Source organism: Penicillium psychrofluorescens, assembly GCF_964197705.1.
Source record: "Penicillium psychrofluorescens genome assembly, chromosome: 3".
Taxonomy (NCBI): domain Eukaryota; kingdom Fungi; phylum Ascomycota; class Eurotiomycetes; order Eurotiales; family Aspergillaceae; genus Penicillium; species Penicillium psychrofluorescens.
The window spans coordinates 2,896,571-2,924,015 of NC_133441.1; the positions used below are offsets into that span (position 1 = coordinate 2,896,571).

Consider the following 27,445-nt stretch of genomic DNA (forward strand, 5'->3'; position numbering starts at 1 on the left):
CCAAAGGAAGCCTCACAAACACTCTCATCTGGCTGCCAATTTCCCGTCCCGTTGTTATGGAAGCATGTTCCCACGCTATAGTTCCCGGTATTTGCATAATAGGGCAATGCTTGGGTGGCGCCAGCTAGAGAAACCAGAAATAGCTTATTCCAGCCCCAAAGCATCGTGATTCACGGAAGACTGTGAGCCAATCACCTATTAGCAAAGCGGGGATCCGAGGGAGAAACAGATAACCTACAGAGGAGCAAGTATTTCACACTAGAATAGGTGAGACAGGGTATTGGAAGATTTGAGTACTTGAAAATCCAAAAGGGTAGAAGGGGCATGCATATTTATACCATAGCTTCCACCACCTGAACCAGAGCAGACAAACTTCGCTAGTAGAAGGATCGCTACACCTCTACCGTGTAACAGTGCCTTGAATACCTACTGTGTGATATCTTCCGCATGGTTGCTGCTGATCTACCAAGAGCATTTGTATAAATAAGTGCCAAGAGTGCCAAGCGCTACTCAAAGGGTCGTTGACAACACAACATAGGTGAAGCATGGCATACCCCACCATCGCACAGGTATAGCGCGGTGAAGATCTCGAACCTCTCGAATCAGAGATCCCCAGCGGAGAGCAGATAACTGGTCTGAGGGAGCTCATCGCATGCTCATTGGATCATAAGCCGCGTCAGGATAAGAGGTGAGTACATAGCCTCGGAGATATGTAACTTACGTCAGTCCCCTTCCCAACCCCGCCTTGATTGCTTCTTTATCAACTTTTAATCCCGTCAATGAAAAACAGTAGTTGCAACCGGTCATGCGGGCACCTGAACTGGACCGGAATCGCTTCTTTAGGCCGCGATGATCAAGTTCTACTCTCACTTGAATGTTACCTCGCTGTTTAATACTTATCTCGATTTTTGGCAACCAGTTTGCAACCATCTCAAATACTCTCGCTGCCATTACTGCAAGTAGAAAGAAAACATGTTGTAAATTTTCAATTAAAGAAGCATGAGTGTCCTAGACCTACTCCGAGCCGCAGCCAAGAAGTAGGTAGTCATGTATCGCAACGAAGATTAAAGCACAATCTGTCCTACTCCGACACTCCACATCCGCCCTTAGGGCCTAGGTTCCTAAACACGACTCCTCCGGTACGATCGTGATGCACAAATGCAATCAGGCATCGACATCGTCCTCGATCTTTTCAGTGACAGTTCCATCGCGTTGAACGACAACCTTGTCGAGGCTCTTGGACGCCTTGACAGGGTTGGGCTGCTGGTACAACCACTCAAGTTCCTCAAGGGTACGGCCCTGGGACTCAACACTATTGCAAGAATAAGCATTTGCGTGGTCGGTGTCAGAGCATCGGGAGCAACTTACCAGAAGAAATACCAAATCACGGACTCGATCAGGTCCCAGCCGACGAAAATCCAGAAGTAGTTTGTCGAGATATTTCCCAACCCAATAGGGGTGGCAAATTGACTGATAAAACCAGTGGCGTTGACCATGAATCCGGAGAGAGCCAGACCCTTGGCACGAGTCGTTGTTTCTAAAGCTTCGGCCGGCATGACACCCTGCAGTGGAGTGTAGGTGAAGGAATATATCACGTTGAAGAGGTAATAAAATGCCAGTGCAGCTTGGCCCTTTTGGTGACTGATACTACCGGTCTGCGCAATTGGAACGGAAATGGCAGCTTGAATAGCGATAGCGATAGCACAAGCTGTTGACCCAGTTAGCTTTTGTGGACACTAAAAGCTCTGTGAGCTAAGAGTGACAAGACGGGAACTTACCAATGGTGCCAAAAACCAGAACCGGACGACGGGGCATTTTGTCGGTGAAGCGGACAGCCGTAAGGGCACCCACCGCCGAGATAATACTGTTGACAAGAGTCAATAGCAGCTGCATGGAGCTGGAAGTGTAGCCGAGAGTCTTGAAGATAGTCGAGTTGAAGTAACCGAGACCATTGCCAGACCACTGTCCAAAGATGGAGATCATGATGACCTGCAAGAAACGCCAGCGGCCGCTGTGTGACGTAAAGAAGGGACGGTCTGCAGTGGTTGTCAGAAGTAAGAATCGAGACGGAACAATATCAACTCACAATCCCACCAGCGCTTGTCAATACCATCAATTCGAATACCTTCGCGCATTTCTTCGATCTCCAATCGGACGAGACGAGCGTTGGGATTACCATTGCCGTGATATTTGGTCAGGAAGGCAATAGCCTCCTCTTCATGGCCGTGGGCGAGCTGCCAACGTGGAGACTCGGGAATAAACCAGATAGAGACAATAACAATAACAGATGCAAAGCACTGGCAGATGAGTGGGACCTTCCATGAATAGTTGTTGTCGATAAAGTTGGTTCCATAGGTGATAGCAGCCGCGGGGATAGAGCCTCCGAACCAACCGCAGTTGTAGAATCCTGAGACGTGTATAAGCAAAATATAAGAAGAAAAAAAAATTGTAAACTCACCAACAGCACGACCACGCCAGTGAGGTGGTGAAATCTCAACCGCGTAGGCGGGAGCCGAGACGACCATGACCTGAATACCCATTCCAAGCACGAAACGGCCGACGACGAATTGCGCAATACTCGTGGTTGTAGCAGCAATAATGGAGCCGATGATAATAATCCAGCCTCCAATAAACATGCACTTTCGACGACCGAGCCTATCGGAAATCACAGCACTGAACGGAGTCGCGACCATATTTCCGCTAAAACCAACATTGTCAGCGAGTGCCCTGGTCGGCACTGGTCACAAGGATACATACACGGTGTACATGGAAGTAGCAACGGAAACTTTCTCGCCAGTCATGCCGATGGGGATGACTTTCTGGAAGTGCTTCATAGCCATGATTGAGGACATCAGCGAGCCTGCAATTACCGTGTCAGCAGCAGATGACACCGGGTCAGTTCTAACCACCCACCATCATATCCGTTGGCACAAGCGCACAGGAACGCAACAAAGATTGCAACTAGAAGAGGAAACCGTCGAATTAGCAAAGCTCGTCACTTGGCGGAAGTAACTGTTCGCGCAGCTCGCGTCTGTGGAAAGAACTTACAGTAAAGATGGATTGAGTCCTTGCTCCAGGGTTCGATTTTTGTCTCCTCCAGGGCAGCGTACAGCTCGGCCTAGAATGCCATGAGGATGTTAGTTGACTCATTATAAGATGGCTCAAAAAGGACGAGGAAGACTGACACTGTGGACCTCCTTAGTCGTAGCTCCTTCGCGCTTAGCGGTCTCGCCGTAGCCGGCAATGACCCGAGGTGTCTCCTCATGGGCCGTCGAGATGCCATGCACCTCCTCTTGGGCCTTGACGTCCGACATGGTAGTCCTGAGTTCCGTCAAAAAAGGTAAGATATCCTGTTGGCGACGAGATGAAGCTCAGCACGAGGCACAGAGGATCTGCATGGTGGGACAGGATGTGGTTCTTATAATCCGAGGAACAAGCTCGTGAGACTGGGGTCTGCGACCGCCGTCAGGGATTCTAGATTTCAGTGTACTGAATTGATCTCTACAGTGAGATTGCCTTGTGACCCTCGGGCCGCCTAACTGGCCAACAGGAAGCTCAAGGCCAATTGCAGGTACGGACCACCCTCCGATCAGAATCGGGCACTTACCCTGTTTGTTTGCCAAGCATTACTCTTATATTCAATTCAAAAGGATCAAGGCCCGTTGACATGGCTATTCGGGCCTGTGATCCGGCTTGGAAACTCTAGTATCAGGTGAAATCCGAGCCCCTGTACCCCTTGATTCCCGTTTGGATTGCTTGAAATATGTAAGTGGATCTGAATACAGAGTCACATAGCCTTTAGGTTAGCTACTAATGAATAATTCATAAGGTGTACAAACTAAAGGCGGGATCAACAACAGGAAATTCGGGTCACACGCTACATAATTTAGGGCTGAACCCATGCCTCAGCTGGTCGACTCCCACCCCTGATTGGTCCATATCCCTCGGCGAGAATAATCATTTTGGCCCAATCTCCGCATTTTTCGAATCTGGGGATTAGCGTCTTCCTGGAGCCGTCCCAAAGCGGAAGCGGTGGTAAGTACGGAGGTTGCTCCGCGCCGGATGATCCACGGATCACGGAGCCCTGGGGGGCTTCCCCAGACTGAGCTATGCTCCTTCGAGCCAAGCCAGCCGTACCTCTAGTTTCCTGGCATCTCGCTTCCACTCCCAGGGCTGATTTTCGGCCCGAGTGCTCCCGCATTGTCCTTCAGAATACGGCCGCCACACCATGGGCACCCGATGCTATGATTGATTGAGCTCGTGCGTTAGTTCACCACCCAGGAATGAAGTGCCGGTGCGTGCAGTCCAGCTCAGGACTGTTCGCTTTGGCGACGGAGACACGGACCATGAACTCAGCTCAAACCTTGCCGGTACATCAGATAGGACAAAAGATTCGCTTTGATGAAGGGGGTGAATCCTGTCGGTTAGAATCTTTGGTCTTGGCTCTTTCCTACTGTCATGTCTGGAGGAATCGATGTGGCTCTTAGCAGCGCTTAGAACTTTTGGTTATTGACCAGGATCTTGTGTCAGGGATTTCATTGCCATGCAAGGGGGAAGGGCTGATTCCTTGCCAAGGCGCTCTAGATGGTTGCAGGATGATCCGAACATTATTTGTCCACAGCTAATAGTGCATTACCGTAAGATGCAAGATGCATCGAGTAACAGAGGACCTATACACTCTCTGCACGAGAAAAAGCCGCGATTTTACCATTAAATGCCGCATGATCTCCACATGCATCGGTTCTCGCAAGCCAAGTGCCACCGCATGCATGGCTGATGGTGCACATACCACTTAACGAGGTGCTGGATTTAGCAGTGCAATAATTTATTTAACACGTGGACAAACTGAGGCTCATGTTCAGAGATAGTTGACATGTTGACTAGTTTAGCCCTGAACGACCTGGCTGACTCGGTACTCCACCACTGTCGGCTTCCCAGTCCGTACGACGAACCGGCCCTGTCCGACGAAGACCCGGTTCTCCAGCTCGTGATACCGGTCGTCACCAGTCTACAAAAGAATCAGGGTCAGTTCTTACAATCCTTCCGTGAGAAAATCTTTTCCTTACCTCGAAAGTGAAATGAGTGACTGCAGAACAAATCGGGTTAGCGTGGATGATAATAGTAACACAGGGAGGGGAACGTACAAATGTTACCGAAGGGTGTCGGCCCAACCTCCGCCTTGCCCCCTAGGACGGCCTTTTCGACGGGGCTGAGGGTGAGAACACCGGTGTAGTGAAGATAGAGAAGCTGTTATGTGATCAGCTCTCAGTATCTGGGACAACCTGTGATATGTAATACATACGGCACCATCCTGAGTTCTAGAGTCAAAACACGTTAGATACCCTGTCCAGGAGAAAAGTCAGAGCTTCAACATACTTGAGAACCGAGTGGGCATCCAGCCGGGCGTGGTTTGTATCCGGGTCCATATGGATGTAGTCATTGCCGACACCGACAAAATCGGCATCGATGCCCGGAGCGAACCCGGAAGCACTCTTGACCGTCCCTTTCGTCATCGGCACCACCATGAGGGGGTTGGTGCGTGAGGCACTGCCTGCATCGGGGGATCAGTGTTGTTCTACGTGTTTATTCGGGCCTTCTGAAACACACCGACGTCTAGTGCTTCGCCGATTTCGACCTAGAAGTGGTCAGCCCCATCACCCAACTCCTCTAAGAGGCAGGCACCCTTACCTCGACCGTAAAAGCCTGCTGGAGAGCGGGGAATTCAGCCATGTTGACCGTATACAAAGTTAGTTAGTCCAGTGTCAAGAGGACCTCGGGGGAAAATCGGCCATAGGGCGGCATGTCACGTGCCTCCCCTCCATCAATCAGGGCGCGAAGTCACCCCCCGTGCACCGCATCAGATCACCCCGAACGGGAGGATGCGTCGATCTGGGGAAACATGGCCGTCACGCACAACCATAAATCCCCTGCACACATCCAACACAAATAGGGGTTCGGTTCTTCTCTCCCTGGTTCTTGCCAGGACAATCCTAAACACCCTCCCTCTACATGATTGGCTAGCCGTGTGGCCCTTGATCGGCTGAGTGACGTGAGTCTCGGCCCGCGATAAGATCAACTTTTCATCTTCTGTTTTTCATCCATGCGCGCACCGGCTAGGAGGCAACATGCAGTCGATCAAAGTGCTGCTGGGCCTCTTGGCTAGTGTCTCTGCCATCCCCTTCCAACAGCAACCACTAGGGGTGGTGAGCGACCCGTCGGAGGGAGTTCCGGATGCGACAGAGCCCCAGACAGCCAGATCGCCAAGACCTCTGCATGGCAGGTTCTTGCACATTACGGGTAAGCAGGAATCAGATCCGGCTGTCGTTCTCTATGCTAACCTGATCTCTCCTAGATTTCCATCCCGACCGGCACTACAAGGCCGGAACGTCGATCGACCGTAGTTCGTGCCACAGCGGCAAGGGGTCAGCAGGATATTTCGGGACGGAGGGGAGCGACTGTGATTCCCCGTTGTCACTGGTTAACGAGACCTTCCGATGGATCGAGGCGAATCTGAAGGATCAAATTGACTTTGTGATCTGGACGGGCGACTCGGCTCGGCACGACAATGACGAAGAGAACCCTCGGACACCCGATGAAGTGGTGCAACTGAATGAATTCATGGCACAGAAATGGATCGACTTGTTCAGCCAACAACCAGATGCGCAGGTCAGCAAGAGTGAGCCCCGGCTGTCCGTCCCCGTGGTGCCAACGTTCGGCAACAACGACATCATGCCACACAACATCTTTAAGAGTGGCCCGAATCGGTGGACAAAGCGATTTGCTCAAGTGTGGGATAAGTTTATTCCCGAGGATCAGCGCCATACCTTTGTGGAAGGTGGTTGGTTCACGACCGAGGTCATCCCGGGCCAACTGGCCGTCATCAGCCTGAACACGATGTACTTCTTCGAGTCCAACAACGCCGTCGACGGCTGCAAAGACAAGTCGGAGCCGGGGTATGAACATATGGAATGGCTGCGGGTGCAGCTGAAACTGCTGCGGAGCCGCAAGATGAAGGCCATCCTCATCGGCCATGTGCCCCCTGCGCGGTCCAGCTCAAAATGCAACTGGGATGAGACGTGCTGGCAGAAATACGCATTGTGGCTGCATAATTACCGCGACGTCGTCGTGGGCAGTCTCTACGGCCATATGAATGTCGATCACTTCATGCTGCAGGACAGCCACGACATCGATATCGATTCGAAGGGAATCAAGAAATCCTCCGACGGCCGAGTGTCGATCTCGTCCAAGGAGGACTACCTAGTCAGCCTTCGCGAGCAGTGGGCCGATCTGCCATCTCCCCCCTCGGGGGTCTTTGAGATCGAGGACAACCAACCGGGCGAAATGGAGACGGCGAAAAAGAGCAAGAAGCAAAAGAAGAAAGAAAAGAAGAGGAAGAAGTTCCTCAAAAAGATCGGGGGCCCTTGGGCCGAACGATATAGTGTGTCGCTGGTCGCACCGAGTCTGGTCCCCAATTACTTCCCAACCCTCCGAGTGATCGACTACAACATCACCGGTGTGGAAGACTTCATGCCTGAAGTGGATAGTGAAATCCGAGACGATTTTGCTTCCGACGCCGATGCTCATTTCGACCCGGGCGACCAAGAATTTCTGGAGGTACGATCCGATGCCCCGGAACCACAAAGGAAGAAGAAGGCGAAGAAGGCCAAGAAGACGAAGAAGAAGAAAAAGAAATCTTCATTTAAGATACCGGAGCCGCCATCATCTACAAGTCTTCCAGGCCCGGCCCACTCCAACCAGCCGTTCTCCCTCCTCGGCTTGACTCAATACTACGCCAATCTGACCCGGATCAACGAAGAGGCCGAGTCGAGTGTATCCGACAAGGGCCCGAAAGTCAACTTCGAGATCGAATATTGCACAGACGATGACCTCTACGAGATGAAGGATCTCACGGTGCGCAGTTGGTTCCAGCTTGCTACGACAATTGCCGATGAAGAGAATACCAAGAGCGTTGACTCGGGTGGACTAGAGGTCACGAAAAAGCGCAAGAATGATGTCTGGCGCGCATTCCTCACGCGAGCGTTTGTGGGGTACGTGGACATTGATGAATTAGACGACCTTGCTTGAATCAAATTACGCATTTAGATGGATAGTTTTTTTTTTTCCCGTGTATCTAACCGGATCAACCAGTCAAGTCAAACAATTCGATTGTTGTCCGGGATCACATCATTGTAGCGGTGTATGTACCTGGCCCGCTCGGATCCTGCGGTCCCACCGTGACAGGTCGAGATTCCACCGCATCTTTCGCAAGGTCGCCTAACTATACCGAGTCGATTTGCCAGGTACACACCGACCGATCCTCCCCAGCCTCGATCCGTCCTGGATGTATTGCCAACCCAACCGACGCCGGGCGATCGCAATGCCCAACCGCGTCGAGAATTCTCCCCCGGGAGGCATGAAATGACATGACAGCCACTGCCACGCTGGCAGTCCGTGCTCATCATCGCTAGGGAAATTTTCTTTCACGCTTAATCCAGATCGGCCAACGCAGTGATTGGGCGCCAATCCCCGCCGCGCTGCCACGTAGCGATGAACCGCGCCTGGGCGGTATTCTTCCTGTTCTCTACTATGTATCGCTGCCGGACAACGCATGTAATGTGAGGCTGGGGCGATGCGATGGTCAAGTTGCCACCTGGGCAGGGCGGAATTCATTGATCTCCAGTCCTGCTTTTGGAATTTGTATTGCTCTGGTGGGCCCGGCCTAGAGTAGGATTGCACTTGGTCCCCCGGAACTCTGCCCCGTACAGCATGTATCGCGCTCCATGCGTCATATCAGGGGAAATGCTAATTAATGCAGCCGGACCCTAGTCACGATCAATTAATTTCTTTAAATCTCTCCCTGCTCTGGTCTCTCGAGTCCTGGCCGCCATGCTATAGTTCTCTCCCGAACTACCATCCTCGTCGCCAGTGCATTTATTTCTTCTTTCCCCTTCTCCTTTCAGCCGCTCCGACACTTGCCCCCGCACACTGCGCTGCTTGTGCGCTGCGTGCATCGGCAATCTTACGGACGAACCCAAAACGCCTCCCCCCCTGCTTGCCCACCTCACGATGCGTCTGATCAACCACGAGCTCCCTGTCCTTCCCCTCGTTGCCCGTGCCTTGCGTCGCTAGCGGTGGAGACTCGACACGCGCCTGCCGAATCTCGCATTCCCCAATCGGCAAGTGACTAGATCGGGAAGATCATTCGCAGATACATACACAATTGGAGTGAGAAAAGCGTGTTTTTTGGCGTGGTGTTCGGCGTCGTTTCTCGCGGCGCTTGGAGGTTCGGGAGTCGGACGACGAAGCTATTGGACGTCCCCGACTGGGTGTCGGCGCTTGTTTATCAACATTGGACACTGTCGTTTCAATTGACAGCCGGTCATCCCTCCGGTCTCTGGTCTATCCGGGACAGATCGACTGCGGGAAGCGCCGGCGTGTTTATTTTGGTCGGCGGCTCGGCCCCTGCGCGCTCTATGGTTCAGCAGCTGCGTTTGAGAACCGTTTGAAGCTCCGCTCTGCTGGATTGTTTGCGCGCGCTAGTCAGGTAAGCTCAATTGCGATGTATGTGCCTGATAGCCGGTTTGCGCGTGGCTGCTTTATGACCGGCCTGATGTCCGATCCTCAATTCTATGAACTGCTATAACCCAAAACTCCCAATTGATTGACCGCATTCTTCACAATGGCTAACATGGACGGGTTCGACTTTCTAGAGGCAGAGACATTCGATTTATGGATGGCCTCCTCCGAGGTGGACCAGAAGGCCCTGGGCAAGTTCGCGCACGTCATGTCCTTCGAGAACCCTCTGCTCTCGACGATGTTGTACAAGGTTCTCGGGGTCTCGGTCATGCTCTCCAAAAAGCTCGTCCGCGCGCGACGGTTACGGCGGCTCGACACCACGCGCGAAACCAAGTCCCTACAGCTTTATCACCACATCATATGGCTCTCGCGTGAGGGTCTGTTGATTCTGGAGGGATACGTCCTGCCCATGGTCAACGTGTTCGTCGAATTGAACGTCCTGTCCTACAAACTGCGCGCCTCGTTCTACCACATCTTCGTGCTCTTCCACAACCGTCCCTTCGTCTATCCCCCAGACGCACGCACCCCGGCAGACGCCAAACACGACTCGATCTATGGCCCAGAATCCTTGACTGCGCTCGGCCAGCAACCAAGCCAAAAACCAAAAACCAAACCTCAACCTCCTCCGGGCCTGGCACCCGTGCAACCACCGCAACCAGCTTCCTCCTTCCTTCTCCCTCCACTCGACTACACCGAAACCGCAACAGCATGCTTCAACCACGCCGCCGTCCTCGCCGACAAGCTCCTCCCCGGCTCGCACCCGCTGCGCCTCTCCGTGAAACTCGAATACGCAGCCTACCTCTACGACTGCCTCCAAGACCCAATCTCCTGCCGCCGCCTCGCCAAGCAAGCCATCGCGGATGTGTACAATGCACAAGAAGGCATGGATGACGAGAGCTTCGAAGACGCCGCCGAGATCGTGGGCGTGCTGGGCAAGATGGTCAAACGCGGCGGGAAACCCGGCAGCAGTACGGCCGGTAGTAGCACCTCGCGCGGCGACCGGTCGCGAAGCCACAGTAGTCGCTCCCCGAGCCATCGCGGTGAGACGAGTGCCCCGACGACCATCTCGCCGGGGCCAGCGTCGAGGTCGACGCCGATGACCTCCACCCCCGCGGGTAAGGTTGCGTACCCTGCTGTGCCGCATGCGACTATGATGAATCCGATTTAATGTGTCTATTTCTTCACGATATATGCGGCGAGGGGAATCCCCCAGATGATGATGATGATGTGTGACTTGTGGTTGGCAGGTGTGCACACTCGATGTCCTAGGGGAGTTCTTGCTGCCGTCTGTACTGTACAGGGAGTCTGCTTACGCTGGACATACAAACACTGCTACCCGAATTGACCTAATAACCAAAATGAACCTACTTGAATCTATTGCTCCAGTAATTCTTCGATGATACGAAAGGGCATACGATGGGTTGATGTGGAAAGTCACTGACTCGACCAGAATACTGCACACCCCACCACCGTACATACTTCCACAGGGCATTGGACATTCCAGTCCAGCATGCATAGACACTATGGCCTCCCAATCGAGACGACTCCGATCAACGCTCAATACATAAATATTAATGCAGCAGCGCTCGTGCTCGGCCGATCGTCGGTGAAGGCTGCCTGACGGGACGGAGATGTCGCATCCCTGGAGCAGAGGCTAGGTTCGTGTAACCGATCATACTCATCACACCCAGAGTCAGTGGTGGTCTGGAGGGGTGGCAGAGGGGGTAGATAAAGGTAGCATCTGCCTGCAGCGAGACAGAAAGGAGGATTGATATCCTGCGAGGTATTGTTGCTCCTGTTCTACAGATCTTTGCTGCCACTCATCGCCAGGGCTAGATCTATCTCGCTTTCTCTCCTCACTAACCCGATCTGATCACCCCGCGGGCCATGGTCAGCTACGAAGTGCTCGTCTGTCTCGTCATCCTCATCGGCTGTGCGCAGATCGGCCTTCTTGAACGGGTGTTCCGTGGGATATGGGACAATCTCGAGTTCCGGGTGTCCATCTCTACGAGTGACCTTGCCGCCACGTCGGGCAATTCGTAACTAGCGGATGGCAGACAGCCACCCCCTCTCTCCTTGCTTCGGAGAAGCTCAATGAACTGGGAATACCCCACGCGATTGATCATTCCTGCCTCTGCGATGCACCTGCGGGGATCTTGCAGCCGCAGCAAGACTGATTGAAACTGAGTTATCAATGACAGGACAGCCAAGCCCTGGATAGCCCCATGAGCCATTCCGGATGGATGTTCATGATTATTCCCTAAAGAGTCATAAGGCTGAGTGGCGCATGTCCATCTCAGGACTGCCGGGCTGGGCATCGTCACAGTCTGCCGATAACCGGACAATCCGCCATTCTAAATACATGCGGCGGCACAGAGTGGGGGCCGCTGCTCTCTCTCGCACCAACAACGGCTGCCCTATGAATTGCTTTCGGGGCCACATCCGATCGGGGCTGTCGACGGCGGGCTTGGCGTTTGCACTACTCGACGTGGATGCATCCGAAAATGACCAAGCGTGCCATGGTTTGCCTCCTGTCACTTGGCCAGGGAACCCGAAAATGACGGGTGTGAATAAGCTATCCAGGAATGCTGAGCACGGACAACATATGACCTCCCGACATTCCTTCCCGGGCGGACTCAAGAACAACCTAAAATTCCGAACAAGACGAAGAGGAATTGCTATCGCGGCAATTCCTGTTCCTTGAAACCGCCGGAGATCCCATCCCGACTCCTTCTCCCGTTTCGGTCTCCAATCACCACTCGTTTACGTCATTGGCGCCTTCCCGTGTCTCACGGACCTTGGAAAAAAGAAAAAAAAGATCGACGGCCGAACTTGCTTGAACTTGCTGGACTTGCACCACCACCACCGGCCACTAGGGAAACCCAGATAATCTCGTTGGTTCCTTATCATCGTCGTGCCTATGGCCCTCACGCTGCCACTCCTCTTCCACTCGCGACAACAGCGCAGCAGCACCCTTCTGAATCGCACCTGCGCCCCGCCACCTCCGAGCTGTGTGGACCATGCGCCCAGCGCTTCATAAACCCGGCGCGATTCCGTTCCTCGCGCTGATCCTTTTCTCGCTGCTCTCTCTGGTGCCGTCGCTACCGAGCATCTACAGCTTGAAATTTGCCGATTTCGGCTACTACTATGGTAGCGGAGCTCGCCGTATGTTTCATGAAACCTGCTTGGAATGCGAATTGTCGAGCTAACCAACGCGCGCAGAAGCACCCCTCATCCAGGATGGCCTCGCAGATATACCAGCCGAACTCCCTTTGCAGAATGTCGACCGTCGGAAAACCCTAATTAGAACCTCGCCTCATAGATCGCGCGGCAGTCGCCTGTTGCGCACTTCCCGCCTCGAGACCGACGCCTCTCTCCCCACCTCCACCGACATCCCGCCGGTGGACAGTGCCAGCCAATTGTCCTATCTCTATGGAGATTCGTCCCTGTTCATCCACCCAGCACGAACCTTCCGATCGTATTTCTCCCTACAGCTGGAAGCCTCCAATCGCGTTGCATCAGCACCCGAACCCCCCAATTCGTGTCCCGCCACCCCCGTCACGAATTCATCTACTTCTCCGACCTTTCATGATCAATTTCAAGACGTCCATGACGCGTATAGAAACCAATCCTCCCCGTGGCATCAATCTTTCGGAAATGAGTTAGCGCTGAAGCTCTCTGCCCATCTCAATCATTCCTGGCAGCAGGTCTGCCGAGTTGCAATTGACCTATGGCCGTCTTGGACTGGCTCCCGGCCCTCAGTCGCGGTACAACAAAATAATGAGCAGCGTCCTATAGCCCAAGAGAGTCCAAAAACCGCATCAAGTTTTCATTCGCGGCCAGCACGAGACCCTGAGAACAAAACACAACCACTGGAGTCCCCCACCATTGTGACCGACGACTCCGCGGATATTGCTGCTGGCCGGCACTCGGAGAACATGCGCGGTAGTTGCATGGCCGTCGTGATTGGATTGGTGGCAGGAATCATCTTATTCTAAACGGGCTAGATGACTTTGATGTGCTATTATGTTCCCTTACGCCTATTATGAGTTTCTTTCTTTCCTTTCCTCCGCTTGGTCTGGGCGGGAGCAGGTGTGGGTTGGTTGGACCTTGGATGGCCGGCTCTGGTTTAGCCGCCAGTGGATGATAATAGATTTAATATTCCAGAAGAATGAACTTGATGGTTTCAATGTCCTGGTCTCTCTCATTACATAGCTATAGTTAGTCCAGCCAGATGCCCATCGGGTCAGGAGGGTCCAGCATCTAATATTCCTCCAACATTTCCTTCAACATTTCCTCCAAGAGGTCGGGGCACATACTTCTTCTCTGACCAGCCTGGCCACCAACCCTAACCACTTGAACAAGATCTTCCGCTTCAAGAATATCTTCGGGCATGAGCCCCTCCGGGTCGGGGCTCGTATGACGGAGTTCCGATCCATATATACGCGACCAAGCCACCAGAAACACCCATTCCCTCTTTGTCTTTACAGGTGTTGGATAACTAATCTCGATCCCTTGTGGCCCGAACTCCTGCGATAGGCGCTCCAGGCGTTCATAGGGATATCCCCACTGTCGCTCTGCATACTTATCATAGGGAACATAATCGACTTCGATCGTCTGTAGGGAAGACTTCTTGGATATTGCGGCTGTGGCGATGTTCCTGATGAATTGCTCGTCTTGCTCTTGGAACCAATCCCATCCCACCCGTTTTGGGTCGCCATATGTGAATTTAAGGGTCTTCAGGTTCGGGGGCAGAAATGAATCTTCCTCGGGGCCGTAGGTCGGGGTTTCTCCGCGTATGCTAGTTGCTCCGTTATATTCATACAGTGCTAGACTCAGGACCTCCAGGTTGGGAAATCCTGAGGCATTGAACCTGGGGCCGAAGGTATATTCATATTCGTCAAGTCCCTCGATCCTGATCTCTTTTAGAGTCTTCTTGTGGATGGAAAGCAGAGATTGAACCAGAGGGTAAGTGATATGGTTATCGCCACGGTCGTTCTCGAACAACTCTCCCAGGGCAAATTTTTCCAGCCGTGCTGGCCATTGGATGGCTTGTGCCAAATCCGACGGGTTGGTGTTGGTGGTGTTGATGGTGAGAGAAGTGATGGGTGATGATCGAAGTAGCTACAGTTGCGTCAACAAATCCGCATTTTCCAATTCCATGCAATTGAGACTGGAGGAAGCACAAAGAAGTACGTACCTTTGGGTCCACTGTCCAGCTATCGGTCTCAGGTTCGTATGGATACGACTTCAGAGTCAGGACATTCAAAGATGGAGAGTGAATGGTCTCAATGGCCTTACAGAGGTGAAAGGGGCCCTCCATGCCTACAAATAGCTCTTTGAGCCGAGGCATGCTTTGACAGGCGGTTTGAACCAAGGCCCATCCCTTCGAGTTGAACGGGATACCTGGGGGGAAGCCCTCAATGTACACGCTCCGTGCCGATGCCCACCAGGAAAAGAGCTCGTGGATAATTTCAAAGACCCCATCATCGGTCTCACCCGAATTCTCAAAGCAGCTTTGCCATTCCCACACATTTAACACAATTGATCTGCACAGCGATCGCATATGTGGGTTTTCTTGCATGGTACGATGCATGAGGTCGCTGGTGAAGATAAAATCGACAGAGTTCAACACGGCAGTCTCGTAAAGAAGGGGCCGCGCAAGGGCGTTGAAACGCCGGCACACCAGCGGCAAATCCCTGGCGGTTTTGCGAGCAACCGCTTCGCGCTCAGGGTCCCTGTCCCACGAGTTTCGGAATTCAAGGGTGGCATCATTGAGCACCCAGATGAGCAATTCGTCGGGAAGTCGCAAGATGAAGCACTCGGTGCCATCTGGAGTGGGCATCTGGTGTAATTGATTGATGCGGCATTCTGACAAGGCAGTGTCTGACAGGGCGTGTCGAGTGTCGAGCCGCACCAATCACTAAACATAATGGCTCGCGCCGCGTGGTCCATTTCTGGCGTGGATCGGCGGGATGGTCCGGATCTGACATGATTCCCTATTTCAGAGATTCTACCGTTGATCTAGCAGAATACCCTCCTAGACATGTGCACATGAGAATCTCCACGTTTGACTATCGCCTAATCGGCGATTCATATGCAGAAGCCTGCGGATAGGCCCATCTGGAACTACCCGCCCTTGTCTGACGCTCACACTCGCTAGATTCTGTAAACATTGACATAATGCTTACGACACCATCTGGCGCGAAACCCAACAATATTTATTAGAGATAGCCGACGCGAATTCCCCGCAAAACATACAAGCTTTTGATACTCCGCATTATGCAACCCAAAATAAAGCATGCCCAGATTGGGCAGACTAATGCTTTCTATCGCGAGGCCGGAGACCGCACTCATCCGGTCATTCTGCTCCTTCACGGCTTCCCTAGCTCCTCTCACCAGTACCGCAACCTCATACCCCTCCTGTCCACATCGTACTGGGTCCTAGCGCCAGACCTACCGGGCTTTGGATTTACCACTGTTCCACACGACTTTAAATACACATTCGAGAATCTCGCCACGTTTGTCGGCGACTTTCTCGATCATTTGCACATTAATCAGTTCTCAGTCTACATATTTGACTACGGCGCTCCCACTGCTCTGCGCCTCGCGCTTCAACGCCCGTCAAGCATTACTGCGATCATCAGTCAGAACGGCAATGCCTACGAAGAGGGGTTGGGCGGCTTCTGGGATTTAATCAAGCAGTACTGGCAAAGTAGCAACCCAAGGGACCGAGAAAAGCTGCGCCATTACATGCTTTCCTACGACACCACAAAGTCCCAGTATGTCACTGGCTCCGCGGATCCAGCGTCGATACCCCCGGAAACGTACTTGCTCGACTATACCCTTTTGTCTAGACCCGGGATTGGCGATATTCAGCTGGATCTGATCGGAGACTACAAGACAAATCTCGCGCTCTATCCTCAGTTCCAGGATTACTTTCGAAGTTCTCAGGTTCCGCTCCTTGCGGTGTGGGGCAAGGACGATCCGATCTTTACTCCTCCTGGGGCCGAGGCTTTCAAAAGAGATTTGCCTAACGCTGAGATTCATCTGCTAGATGCGGGTCATTTTGTATTAGAAACACATCTGGAGTGCATTTCGGACTTGATTCTCAAGTTCCTTCAGAAGAGCCTAAGATCTTGATGCTGCACCTCTTTTTCGGAGGATTCTACTTCTCCAAGAACCTTTTTTTTACCGAAATGACAGCGTATTCGGTAGCTGTTGCTTAATATACTTCCCTCCGCTCGTCGGCGGCAATATTAAGGTATTGCCTGATCTAGTCCGGCATGATTAACTCCGTGCTCCTCTAGTAAAACTTGTTCTTTCACAGACTTTTCTGATTGGCCGCGGTTCTCTGGTTCCTGCTCATCTATTCCTGACTGAACGTCGGACAAATTACGGACCATTAGACGCCGAACAAGCTTTCAAGTAAAATCTCGGGGAAAGCTCCAGTCATGGTTGCACCCGCTGACTACGCTGACGTTGCATTCATCAGGCTTCCAGTGGCGGAGCAAGAGAATGTGGGGTCGGTGTTCCACACGGTAAACATAGCGCCCGTGCCCTTTCTGGTATAATATTAAGGCCCTCCACTTGGCAGAGAAGCTGAGATCTCGGTTTTGAAAACAACCATCTCTGCAAGATGAAGTTGTTCTACGCTGCTCTAACCAGTCAACTGACGCTGGGGGCATTGGCTGCAGCAGGAGCTCAAAGCCGTCGTGAGTTGTTTGTACCCCTGAAGAATTCGTCTCTAACCTGCGCAGTGCAAGCATGGAATTATTCACCATTACCGGTCGGCTCCGTCAAACCTGCCGGATGGCTACGAGGCGAGATGCAGGCCATGGCGAACGGCCTGGCCGGGCATGAACACGACTTTTATGTCTACGTCAATGAGTCTCGGTGGTTATTTGGTCCCAGCGGTGGTGGCACCGACTATAGCAACCTGAACGAGGGTCTTCCGTACTGGTTCAATGGGCTGGTACCAATGTCCTATGTTCTTGATGATTCTAGGCTCAAAGCTCAAGTTCACGCCGTGGCTTCTACCGTCCTCGGTCTCCAAACGGCAGACGGATGGATCGGCCCTGAAACATACGCCGACCGCAATTTCTGGGCCCGCACGCCATTCTTCCTAGGCCTTACACAACTGGCCGAGGCTAATTCGACATGGGAGCAGCCTGTTCTCAATGGCCTTCGGAACTTCATGGATCTGACCAACACGATGCTGAAAAACAACAGCCAAGGCTTTACAAACTGTGACAGTTCCATTGACTGTCGTTGGGGCCAGACTCGAATTCACGATCTCATCATCACCATTCAATGGATGATCGAAAAACATCCCTCCGATCAAGATTCCACCCTGTGGGAGAATATGAATATGTTCTACTCTCAGGATCAGTTCAAATGGGACGAGTGGTATACGGCGAGCACGTATCCCAAGGTGGTCGCGAACACCAGCGCAAATACCCCGGATTTCCCTTACATGCACGGTGTCAACGTTGGACAAGGTAGGCTATGGACAGTCTTCATGCATTTTCAAGATTCGGTCATCTGATTACTTTCACATATAGGGCTCAAGGCATCTGCGGTTATGTACCGGTTCTCCAATAACGAGACTTTTGTCCAAAAAAGTATGGATGCTCTCCATTGGACTTTCCAATACCACGGATCTCCTTCCGGGACCGTCCTCGCCGATGAAATCCAGCACGACCTAGCTCCATATATGGGCAGCGAACTTTGCACCGCCGTCGAGACAGCATACTCGCTTATTTACATGTACCAGGTCTTGGGTAACAACGTGTTCGCTGATCGCGCTGAACGTACCATCTTCAATGCCTTGCCAGTCATGCTCACTGGCAACAAGTGGGCTCACCAGTACATGGACCAGCCCAATCAGCCATGGGCTGTTAACAACACCCAAGATTTTGTTGCGAATGTCCCTCACGTATTCACAACAGCGGACAGTGGTGTTGCAACCACTTTTGGAATGGAACCTCAATATCCCTGCTGCACTGTCAATCACCCTCAAGGATATCCGAAGTTCACAACAAATAGCTGGGTCCGTGTTGGTGACAACGGCTTAGCTCATGCTCTACTCAGCCCATCGACGGTGACAACAACGGTTGCAGGGTCGGACGTCAGCATCGATTGCGACACTACATATCCCTTTGGCAATACCCTGACCTACACGGTTACTGCCAAGAAAGATTTTGACTTCTACGTCCGCGTTCCCTCGTGGATTAACACTGCATCCTCGGAACTGAGGGTCAATGGTGCTTCATCCGCCCCGTCGCCCAATAGTAACGGTCTTCACCATGTCGCCATCAAACCCGGCAAAACAACGGTCAAATATACTATCGACGCAGCGCTCCGAACTGAGAGCCGATCTAACAACACTGTCGCCGTCTACTATGGAAATGTCCTCTATGCCCTTGATGTCGGTTTCCAAGAGACCTCATCATACCCGCACGCCTACTACGACGCAACGGGGCCCGGACTCGATTACCTCCCTTACCCCGAGCTGCGAGATTATTATATTAGCAACTCTTCGACCTGGAATGTTGCAATTGATCCGTCAACTCTCAAGTATCACGGCGTCGGCGACGACACGACCCTGGCAGATCCCATCTTTGCGCAAGCGGCACCACCTAATTTTGTAACCGTTCAAGGCTGCATGGTTAATTGGGATCTGTTCCTGGGAGCTACACCCGAGTGGGCTCCGACCAACACAGCCTGTCTGGGAGGTAAACAAGAGTATAAGTTGAGGCCTTACGGAGCTGTCAAAGTGCACATGTCCGAATTGCCTATCGTCAAACTTTGAAGATGGGAATATTTATACTGGACAAGATATTTTACTTGGTGTCTCCCAGTATATCGCAAGAACTTTACGTTCTGCCAAGAAATCTCGAACCCATAGTTTGCCGCATAGTTTCTTCACAGCGGATTTAACGGCTATTTGTGTGGCATTCCTCCGCTCTGTATAGGTACTGTAGCGCTTTCGGATCCACTCCAGTATACTCTATACTATTCTAGACATTTCTAACAATCTACGAAAATCACGCATCAATGGTCGAACAAATGTTGGTGGATCGCCGCTAAGATCGGGACTCGCGGCGTTGATGACATCGTACTAACCGTATACGGTAAATGAGGGTGGAGAAGTGGGTCCCTGCGCTGGGCATTAGTATGCGCGCCTCTGAAGTTAATTTTTTTCTCTCTTATCCCTCAAGGCATGCTAATCAACATATAAATTGCGACGACTTCTCGTCTCTAAATCTTTAGAAAGTCTTCAATCTTCAGTCATTTATTCAAGTCTTACTCTTCTTTCTTCAACCGATACAGTCAAAATGTCCAACAAGCAGCAAGTCCTCACATCCGAGGCCGTCTTGGAAAAATATGGCAAGGCTCTTGTCGGCAAGACAGGTACTTGAGAATTTTCTCCTATGGTAGTGAACACTTCTGATGTATGGTTATAGTCCTGATTACCGGAGTATCTGACGACTCCATTGCCGGAGAGCTAGCCGTCCAGCTGGCCAACGTCGATCCAAAGCTGCTTATTCTCAGCGCTCGTGCTGAATCAAAGGTCGCTCCCGTTATGGAGAAAATTCAGAAAGCAAAGCCAAATGTCCAAACTCGTTTTCTGAACATGGACCTCGGCAACTTGAGTGCCATCCGCAAGGCAGTGGATCACGACCTCCAGGACGTGCCTCAGATTGACCATCTCGTCTGTGTAGCGGGCGTCATGGCATCTCCGTACAACAAGACCGTTGATGGATTCGAAACGCAGCTTGGAGTCAACTACATCGCTAATTTCTTGCTTGTGAAACTGCTCTTGCCGAAGATCAAGGCCGCGGGGCCGTCCTCGTCTGTCATCATCGTGGCTAGCTCTGCAGTTAGACATGGGAAAGTGTTCTTTGATGACATTGGCTTCAGTGTAAGTTTGAAAATTTAGTTTTCTTTGAATACCTGATACTAATATGAGCATTACTATCAGGATGGCAAAACATACGAACCTATGGTCGCATACGGCCAGTCGAATGCTGCGCGAGTGATGTTCGTGAAGGAGCTTGCCGAGCGACTAAAAGGACAGGGGGTGCGCACTTACAGTATTGACCCAGGTGGTATGTATTTGCTTCTCCAATTGTGCGTTCAAAAGCTGATCGTCGCAGCGGTGCGGTCTGGGCTACAACGGCATTTCACTCCCGAGTTCAAGCAACAGATTGAGGAGTGGAGTAAAGCTGGACGTAAGTCTACCCCCTGAAGCCGTATCCGTTAATTTGACATTAAGCCAAACCCCAACAGCTTTGACCGATTTGGATGGCAACCCGTTCACCATTCCGCAATGGACTTCGACATCTGAAGGAGCAGCCACAATGATCACTGGCATGATCGACCCCACCATTGCAGGTCAGTACCCCAAATGAATATTCTTGAGATAGCAAGCACTAAAGTTTATTAGATTCGAATGGATCGTATTTGAACAAAAATGCCGTTTCAGAAGACGAGCTACACGCTCACATTAGGGAAAAGCAAAACTGGAAGCGTCTCTGGGAGCTGAGCGAAGAATTTATTCAGGAGAAGTTTTCGCCTTGATTTGATCTACGTGACTATGTACATAAATCTTCGCTGAATTGAGATACTTCTCCCCTCGAAAACTGAAGGCGCAAAGGCCTCTCTCCCCTTTTCCTTCTCCAATAATTTGTTGATTCCAAGATATCTGGACATTCTTCCAAAATCCAACTCCACTTCTGAGCAAATTTTTCTGAAGCTTCGTATGCCGATGGATCCCATGCTTCGCCCCAAATAAGAAGTCCAACTTCCATAGAAGCACCGCAAACTCCAAAAAGATCTGCGCAAAGTTCTTCGTCATCATACCTGTATATTGATCCCAAAAGAACATTGCGAAGGGAAGCCATTGGAAACAGGTCAATCCACGGGTGATGTATGATTATTTTCTGTGAGGAAGTCGGTTCCAAGCTGGGAGGCAAAGGCAGTGCCAAAGGACCGACTACGTTGAATTGGGACGCGATGTCTTCTCCAAGCAAGTCTACGGTGAGGCCCAAGCTTGCGGCATTGGAGAACATCGCGCGAATAACATTCAACTGAGTCACAGAAAGGAGTAAGGTGGCCGAGTAAAGATTTTTGGTGGCGCCATTATGGGCTTCCGTTAAGAGTTGAATCATATATTTGAGTCGTTGGTGTTCGTCTGCTTCACAGAAGCGAACAGTTTCTTGCCCAGTCTCTAAGGATGGCACTTTGGTGGCAACTTCATCATCCGTGGTCGGGCTTGGGTCAGCGACCTTGGCCGTTTCAGTGTAAAAGACCCATTTTTGCTTCGGGTTGTTTGGGTTTATTCCAGCATGGATGGCCTTTCTCTGTCCTAAAGATAGAAAAGTCAGATCATAGGGCCTGGAGCCGGATTATAATAGAGCGAGACCGGCATTGCCACTTACGACTGGCACGTTGGTTGAGGCGATTCTGGATTTTTCTTCGAGTTACGGCATCTGTTGAAGACATGATGTTCCTTGTTGAATCTGGGCTAACTCTTATATCAGATGTGGGATGTCGGGACGTCGATAAAAATGGCTGTAGTGGTTGATAGGTGTCCACAGCAGTGAGCTGAGTTGAATTGCGATTTTGCCTTCGAAGAAAAATTGACTTTCGGATATACTACGGCGGTTGTGCCTAAACGCCGGATCTTGCATAATCTGAAGGCAAACTCTCCAGGTTCCAGTACGAGAGACTTTACGTAAAGTTTGATAGATTCGAATAGTGATGGAGTCTTCCTAGTGTCTCAGAGAATCATAAATCTTGTGGTCTTCACAAATATGACGACAAATGATATATTTTCGAGATTGTCTACGAAATCATTACCGCCCTAGCAATTGCCCATTCATAATGCATACATCCTCTTTTATAACGTATTTGCTCTTTTCAATCGGTCGCATGATATAACATGGAGAGTGGAAAAAGTTGTGCTCACTTGATTTCTACAATTCAAGCCGCACAGAGATTGGACTCTAGAGGAAAGCCGACGGTCAAGGTTATAGTTTCAACGGGAAAAGGGTTTTTTTCGTCTCTCCGGACTGCCGATCTAGTTTGAACTCACATTATCAGGTGAATTCACTGCGCTTGTTCCCTCTGGAGCATCGGTCGGAGACTATGAAGCCCATGAATTGCGTGACCAAGATCCGAAACGGTACGAAGGCAATGGGGTCCTAAAGGCAGTGCATAATGTGGAGAATGTCATCGCGCCTGCCTTGATCAAACAGCATTTTGACCTACGCACGGATCTGGCTAAGATCGATGAATTTCTGATCAAGCTTGATGGGACCAAAAACAAAAACAACCTGGGCGCAAATGCCATCCTAGGTGTTAGCATGGCATGCGCTCGTGCTGGTGCTGCCGCAAGGGTAAGTATATGTTTTTTTAGAAAATGAAAAGAAAAAGCTAACAACCCCAATTGCAGAATGTACCACTGTACGAGTTTCTTGCTCGGACAGCAGGCTATCCAACTTCATACACTATGCCTGTGCCATTCTTCAATGTTATTAATGGTGGGCGACATTCCGGAAACCCAGTGGCATTCCAGGAATTCATGGTTGCCCCTGTAGGGGCAGAATCCATGTCCCACGCGGTGCAAATGGGAAGCGAGGTATACCAAGCCCTGAAGAAGATTGTCTCTTCTAAGCATGGAGCCAGTGGTAAGTTTGAAGCTCGGTAATGGCAGCTAGAAGCTAATATCGTTCGTTTAGCCTGTGGCATTGGAGATGAAGGTGGCTTTGCGCCACCGATCTCACATCCGACCGAGGCGTTAGGTCTCCTGCTTGGAGCAATCAAAAATGCAGGCCACGAAGGGAAAGTAAAAATTGGAATCGATCCTGCATCCTCGGAATTCTTCAAGTCAGGCAATTACGACTTGGGGTTCAAGACAAATCAGCCCCATTCTCTGTCGCCGGCGGAACTTCAGAGCCTCTACAGCTCCCTCCTCGGGAAATACCCAATTATCCTACTTGAGGATCCGTTTGCTGAAGATGACTGGTCATCTTGGACCGCATTCAACAAAACATGCAAAGTAGAATTGGTGGGAGATGACCTCTTGGCAACAAATGTTGAACGCGTGGAGCTAGCGAAGAGCAAGGAAGCCTGCAACTCTTTGCTGCTAAAGATCAATCAAATTGGCAGCATTACCGAGGCTATGGAAGCGTAAGTTTCTTATTGATTTAGGAACGCAGTTTACTAACTTCGCTTTCTTCAGCGCCAAAAAAGCATACAGCTATGGATGGCGTGTTTTTGTCTCGCATCGATCGGGAGAGACAATCGATGATTTTATCGCAGATCTGACTGTGGCTATTGGTGCGGGTCATTTGAAGTCTGGCAGTCCCTGTCGAGGAGAGCGGGTAGCGAAGTATAACCGCCTCATGGATATTGAGGACGAGTTGAGAGCGACGGGTGGGAGCTTCAAGTATGCCGGTCCTGAGTTTGTCAAGTAAAAAGGACGAAACCATTCCACGTAGTGCAGTGTACCGCTTCCAAAAACTTGTGAAATATTGAATATTGAACCCAATTCCATTTGATATACTCAGTTGTCTTCTTTATCCCAGCTATAATGCTGTCCAATATCAATGACGTCACCGACTGGCCATCGATCTGTGTGATCCAATGCGAAAGACTTCTCCTTAACGTATTGATATTCGCCCAACCCTTCGATACTTCCAATATACAAGGCTATAGGGGCTCATGACCGACCTTCGGATATGCAGTCATATGCAGTCATGGCTCTTTCTGGCCTCTTGAGCATCTTGACTTGCGGATGTCTCAAACAACAGAATCGAGCTCCAGAATCCGCCGAAGAAGCTAAATCTTCACATAACAACCAACCACAAGAGGACCATGATCTTCATGAGGGTTTGAGCGAAGTTGCGAGTCCACCCCCAGTGCAGAGGAGAACGGACGAAGAACAAGCCCGTTTCCCCTCACTTGAGCGTAACCTTTCTGAAGCTCATGAGCATCAACGGCATTGAGTTATTTGCCTCGATCTTGTCATTATTCTGGTATGTATCCTTGCTGTCAATATGACGGAATGTCAGACATCCGTTCTGAATATTGACAGCGTGAGATAGAAATACTCTGAGCTTACTATCCATTTGAATCTTCAGATACTGTTTTCTGAGACTGAATAATAATGAGCAAAATGTCTTTGATTCTTGGCTACCTCCGATTATATACCAAAATGCACGGGTACTGGAAAGCGTTTATTTAGTCCGTCTATTTTCCTAACTCTTAACATCTCAAAATTTCTTATTTCAGAGTTTCAGAGAGATTTCATCCTTGACATTTGGCTCGAGCTTTAGGATATACCAATTGCAAATATTGTTTTCCTATTGGGGTCAGAGTCACATCGCCTGCAGCTGATCGTAAATGCATGGTGAGGAGCATTCCAAGGTTTTGTGCCCCATGTTAACCTCTGAAACGGCGGCATGTTCCCTCGGTCCCACGGCGAAGAAGTCGGTTGACAAAGGCTTCCACACGGTGTACAGCAGACAGTCCAAGACAATGAACTGATTTTAGGTCCCGGGGGGTCGCTCTGGCATATTCAATGCAGGCATGCAGGCTCAATGGTTGAATCCATGACGGCATCTCCAGCTCTCACGCGACTTTCTTTTCTGCCTCGTCCACTTGTTGTTCAATCTCTTGCTCTGTAAACCGGTGGAAAAGCTTCCTCGCGTCGGTCAGGTCGGCCTGAATAGGCTGGCCATTCGTCACCGACTGGACATGGAGCACGGGAACGTCGAATTCGTAGACATCCTTCCAGGACCGGTTGGCGACGTCCATGATGTCTTTCTCGGCATATTCGAACGGCCGGCGTTTCTGCAGCTGCATGACATTGTGTTTGGCTGTGTCGCACAGGCCACAGCCCGCGCGAGTAAACAAGGTGAGGCGGGCGTGAAAGAGGACGCGCGTGGGCAACATGGTGTGGTGGGAGTGTCAATATCAGTAAAGCGGTCAGAGCCATCTGCCTGCTTCCTCGGCGATGGAACCTTCGAGCTTCCACCACTAAACCGCATTGGGGCAGCAGCGGCCCTCGTCTGCTCCACGCCACTTCGTCACTACATACTTCCCCCCCTTCTATTATATACGTACTGCCTGGGACCGACCGTCACACACCATGGCAGGCAAATGCGTCCACAAGGGCTGCGGGAAGACCTTCTCCGACCCGGAAGAGCCGTGCGTGTACCATCCGGGACCCCCAGTGTTCCACGAAGGGCAAAAAGGTGAGGGGGACGAGGCCTTGCTCTCATCTACAAGTCGATACTGACCGGTCTCAGGCTGGAAATGCTGCAAGCCTCGCTTCTTGACCTTCGAAGAGTTCCTGAGTATCCCACCATGCACCACTGGCAAGCATTCGACCGTCGACGACACCCCGGCGCCCGAGCCCAAGAAGACAGAGGTCCTTCCACCCGCCCCGCCGCCGCCAGCACCCATCCCGGCTGCGCAGCTGGAGCGCACAGCTATGTCCACTTCCATTGCGCCGCCGGAGAAGCCCAAAACGCCCCCGCCGCCAGAGCCTGACTCGGATGATCCCTCCGCGGAGATCCCCGCGAGCGCGACGTGTCGTCGCAAGACCTGCGGTGCGACGTATGATGCGTCGAAGCCGCGAGATGAGGAGAAATGCGTGCATCATCCGGGCCAGCCGGTCTTCCATGAGGGCAGCAAAGGGTGGTCGTGCTGCAAGCGGCGGGTGCTTGAGTTTGACGAGTTCTTAAAGATCCCGGGTTGCGCAGAGAAGACGAGACATTTGTTTGTGGGCAAGGGCAAGCCTCCTGGCGAGGAAAAGGTCGAGTCGGTGCGGTACGTTGGGATGAACGCATTCCGATACCAATAAAAAGCCAAAAAAACACAAGCTAACCGTTTACGACGATGACTTGCAGAAACGATTTCTACCAGACCCCGTCCTCCGTGACCGTCTCCCTTTACCTCAAGAAAATCGACAAGGACAACGCCAAAGTGGTCTTTTCAGCAAACTCGATTGAGCTGGATCTACCCACCTCGGACAACAAGCGATACACGGACACCTACACACTGTTCGCGGCCATTGACCCGGAGAAATCCACGTTTAAGGTGATGGGCACGAAGCTAGAGTTGATACTGGCCAAGGCCGACAACACTAGCTGGCCTGTTCTGCGCAGCGACGACAAATGGTCGGGGCAGCGCATTCAGGTTGGGAATGCCGGTCGTGCGTGAGAGAGATACCAAAAGAAGCTACCGAACGAGATAAAATAAAAAGATTTTGAAACCAGTGCAATTGGAAGATCAACAATAGAGATAAAGCAAAAAGGTATATAGCGACCCCTCCACAGCTAAAGCGCATGGAGCTCCTCAAGGGAACCCTAGCCCAGCCATAATAGGATGGGAAAAAGGGAGACGCACGTTGTTCTCCGGAGCCGGGAACGGAAGAAAACCCATAGGGAGAAAAACCACAAGGATAACCCTCAGCAAGCCGCATAGCGGAGCCCCGATTGATTTACATGTAGTAAACCTCTACTGATGATGAAGAAAAAAGAAAAAGAAAGAGAAGGAAAACTTCGCGCGGCGACGAATTTAAACGGGCCGACGCTAGGCTTCGGAGAATGTATTGTTCCGGCGGCGTTAGGGCAGGGGTTCCAGGGTCAGCTGATCTCGGACATGTGACTGCCCTGCCAGGAATATTGTCCTCAATTACGTCAGGCACCACTAGACCGGGCTGTCAGGATTATTTTGTACGGTAGGATGGTTGTTGGATGATGATGTCTGATAGTATGGGAGAAAATGTATATGATTATTGTGTGAGATAGTAGAACCCGGTCCGTGGTGCAGCCTGCAGAAGAACGAAGAT

General features: G+C 51.3%; 10 protein-coding genes across 10 annotated transcripts; 6 read left to right on the forward strand and 4 right to left on the reverse strand.

The window, feature by feature from the left end:
• Window positions 1–1,164: 1,164 nt before the first annotated feature.
• PFLUO_LOCUS5217 (uncharacterized protein) lies at window positions 1,165–3,314 on the reverse strand (the record flags this gene model as incomplete). Its single annotated transcript, XM_073782645.1, has 9 exons — window positions 1,165–1,312; window positions 1,369–1,708; window positions 1,779–2,036; window positions 2,087–2,407; window positions 2,459–2,700; window positions 2,758–2,860; window positions 2,914–2,961; window positions 3,049–3,118; window positions 3,186–3,314. The coding sequence occupies 9 exons, from the start codon at window positions 3,312–3,314 to the stop codon at window positions 1,165–1,167; spliced, it is 1,659 nt and encodes a 552-aa protein (XP_073639279.1).
• A 1,571-nt stretch (window positions 3,315–4,885) lies between these two features.
• PFLUO_LOCUS5218 (uncharacterized protein) lies at window positions 4,886–5,730 on the reverse strand (the record flags this gene model as incomplete). The annotated part of the gene is made up of 7 exons (XM_073782646.1): window positions 4,886–5,008; window positions 5,067–5,086; window positions 5,145–5,247; window positions 5,303–5,318; window positions 5,377–5,551; window positions 5,608–5,635; window positions 5,689–5,730. 7 exons carry the CDS (start codon window positions 5,728–5,730, stop codon window positions 4,886–4,888), a joined length of 507 nt encoding a protein of 168 aa, XP_073639280.1.
• A 395-nt stretch (window positions 5,731–6,125) lies between these two features.
• PFLUO_LOCUS5219 (Endopolyphosphatase) lies at window positions 6,126–8,085 on the forward strand (the record flags this gene model as incomplete). The annotated part of the gene is made up of 2 exons (XM_073782647.1): window positions 6,126–6,297; window positions 6,353–8,085. 2 exons carry the CDS (start codon window positions 6,126–6,128, stop codon window positions 8,083–8,085), a joined length of 1,905 nt encoding a protein of 634 aa, XP_073639281.1.
• Window positions 8,086–9,679: 1,594 nt separating this feature from the next.
• PFLUO_LOCUS5220 (uncharacterized protein) lies at window positions 9,680–10,744 on the forward strand (the record flags this gene model as incomplete). The annotated part of the gene is made up of 1 exon (XM_073782648.1): window positions 9,680–10,744. One exon carries the CDS (start codon window positions 9,680–9,682, stop codon window positions 10,742–10,744), a length of 1,065 nt encoding a protein of 354 aa, XP_073639282.1.
• Window positions 10,745–13,839: 3,095 nt separating this feature from the next.
• On the reverse strand, window positions 13,840–15,421 carry PFLUO_LOCUS5221 (uncharacterized protein; the record flags this gene model as incomplete). Its single annotated transcript, XM_073782649.1, has 2 exons — window positions 13,840–14,700; window positions 14,777–15,421. The coding sequence occupies 2 exons, from the start codon at window positions 15,419–15,421 to the stop codon at window positions 13,840–13,842; spliced, it is 1,506 nt and encodes a 501-aa protein (XP_073639283.1).
• Window positions 15,422–15,858: 437 nt separating this feature from the next.
• PFLUO_LOCUS5222 (uncharacterized protein) lies at window positions 15,859–16,719 on the forward strand (the record flags this gene model as incomplete). The annotated part of the gene is made up of 1 exon (XM_073782650.1): window positions 15,859–16,719. The coding sequence occupies one exon, from the start codon at window positions 15,859–15,861 to the stop codon at window positions 16,717–16,719; it is 861 nt and encodes a 286-aa protein (XP_073639284.1).
• Window positions 16,720–17,215: 496 nt separating this feature from the next.
• Window positions 17,216–19,390, forward strand: PFLUO_LOCUS5223 (uncharacterized protein; the record flags this gene model as incomplete). Its single annotated transcript, XM_073782651.1, has 3 exons — window positions 17,216–17,291; window positions 17,337–18,077; window positions 18,141–19,390. The coding sequence occupies 3 exons, from the start codon at window positions 17,216–17,218 to the stop codon at window positions 19,388–19,390; spliced, it is 2,067 nt and encodes a 688-aa protein (XP_073639285.1).
• Window positions 19,391–19,916: 526 nt separating this feature from the next.
• On the forward strand, window positions 19,917–24,062 carry PFLUO_LOCUS5224 (uncharacterized protein; the record flags this gene model as incomplete). The annotated part of the gene is made up of 9 exons (XM_073782652.1): window positions 19,917–19,992; window positions 20,046–20,503; window positions 20,564–20,690; window positions 20,739–20,813; window positions 20,872–20,976; window positions 22,687–22,982; window positions 23,039–23,273; window positions 23,325–23,775; window positions 23,828–24,062. The coding sequence occupies 9 exons, from the start codon at window positions 19,917–19,919 to the stop codon at window positions 24,060–24,062; spliced, it is 2,058 nt and encodes a 685-aa protein (XP_073639286.1).
• A 1,156-nt stretch (window positions 24,063–25,218) lies between these two features.
• Window positions 25,219–25,542, reverse strand: PFLUO_LOCUS5225 (uncharacterized protein; the record flags this gene model as incomplete). Its single annotated transcript, XM_073782653.1, has 1 exon — window positions 25,219–25,542. The coding sequence occupies one exon, from the start codon at window positions 25,540–25,542 to the stop codon at window positions 25,219–25,221; it is 324 nt and encodes a 107-aa protein (XP_073639287.1).
• Window positions 25,543–25,738: 196 nt separating this feature from the next.
• Window positions 25,739–26,814, forward strand: PFLUO_LOCUS5226 (uncharacterized protein; the record flags this gene model as incomplete). The annotated part of the gene is made up of 3 exons (XM_073782654.1): window positions 25,739–25,844; window positions 25,899–26,421; window positions 26,502–26,814. The coding sequence occupies 3 exons, from the start codon at window positions 25,739–25,741 to the stop codon at window positions 26,812–26,814; spliced, it is 942 nt and encodes a 313-aa protein (XP_073639288.1).
• Between the last annotated feature and the right edge of the window lie 631 nt (window positions 26,815–27,445).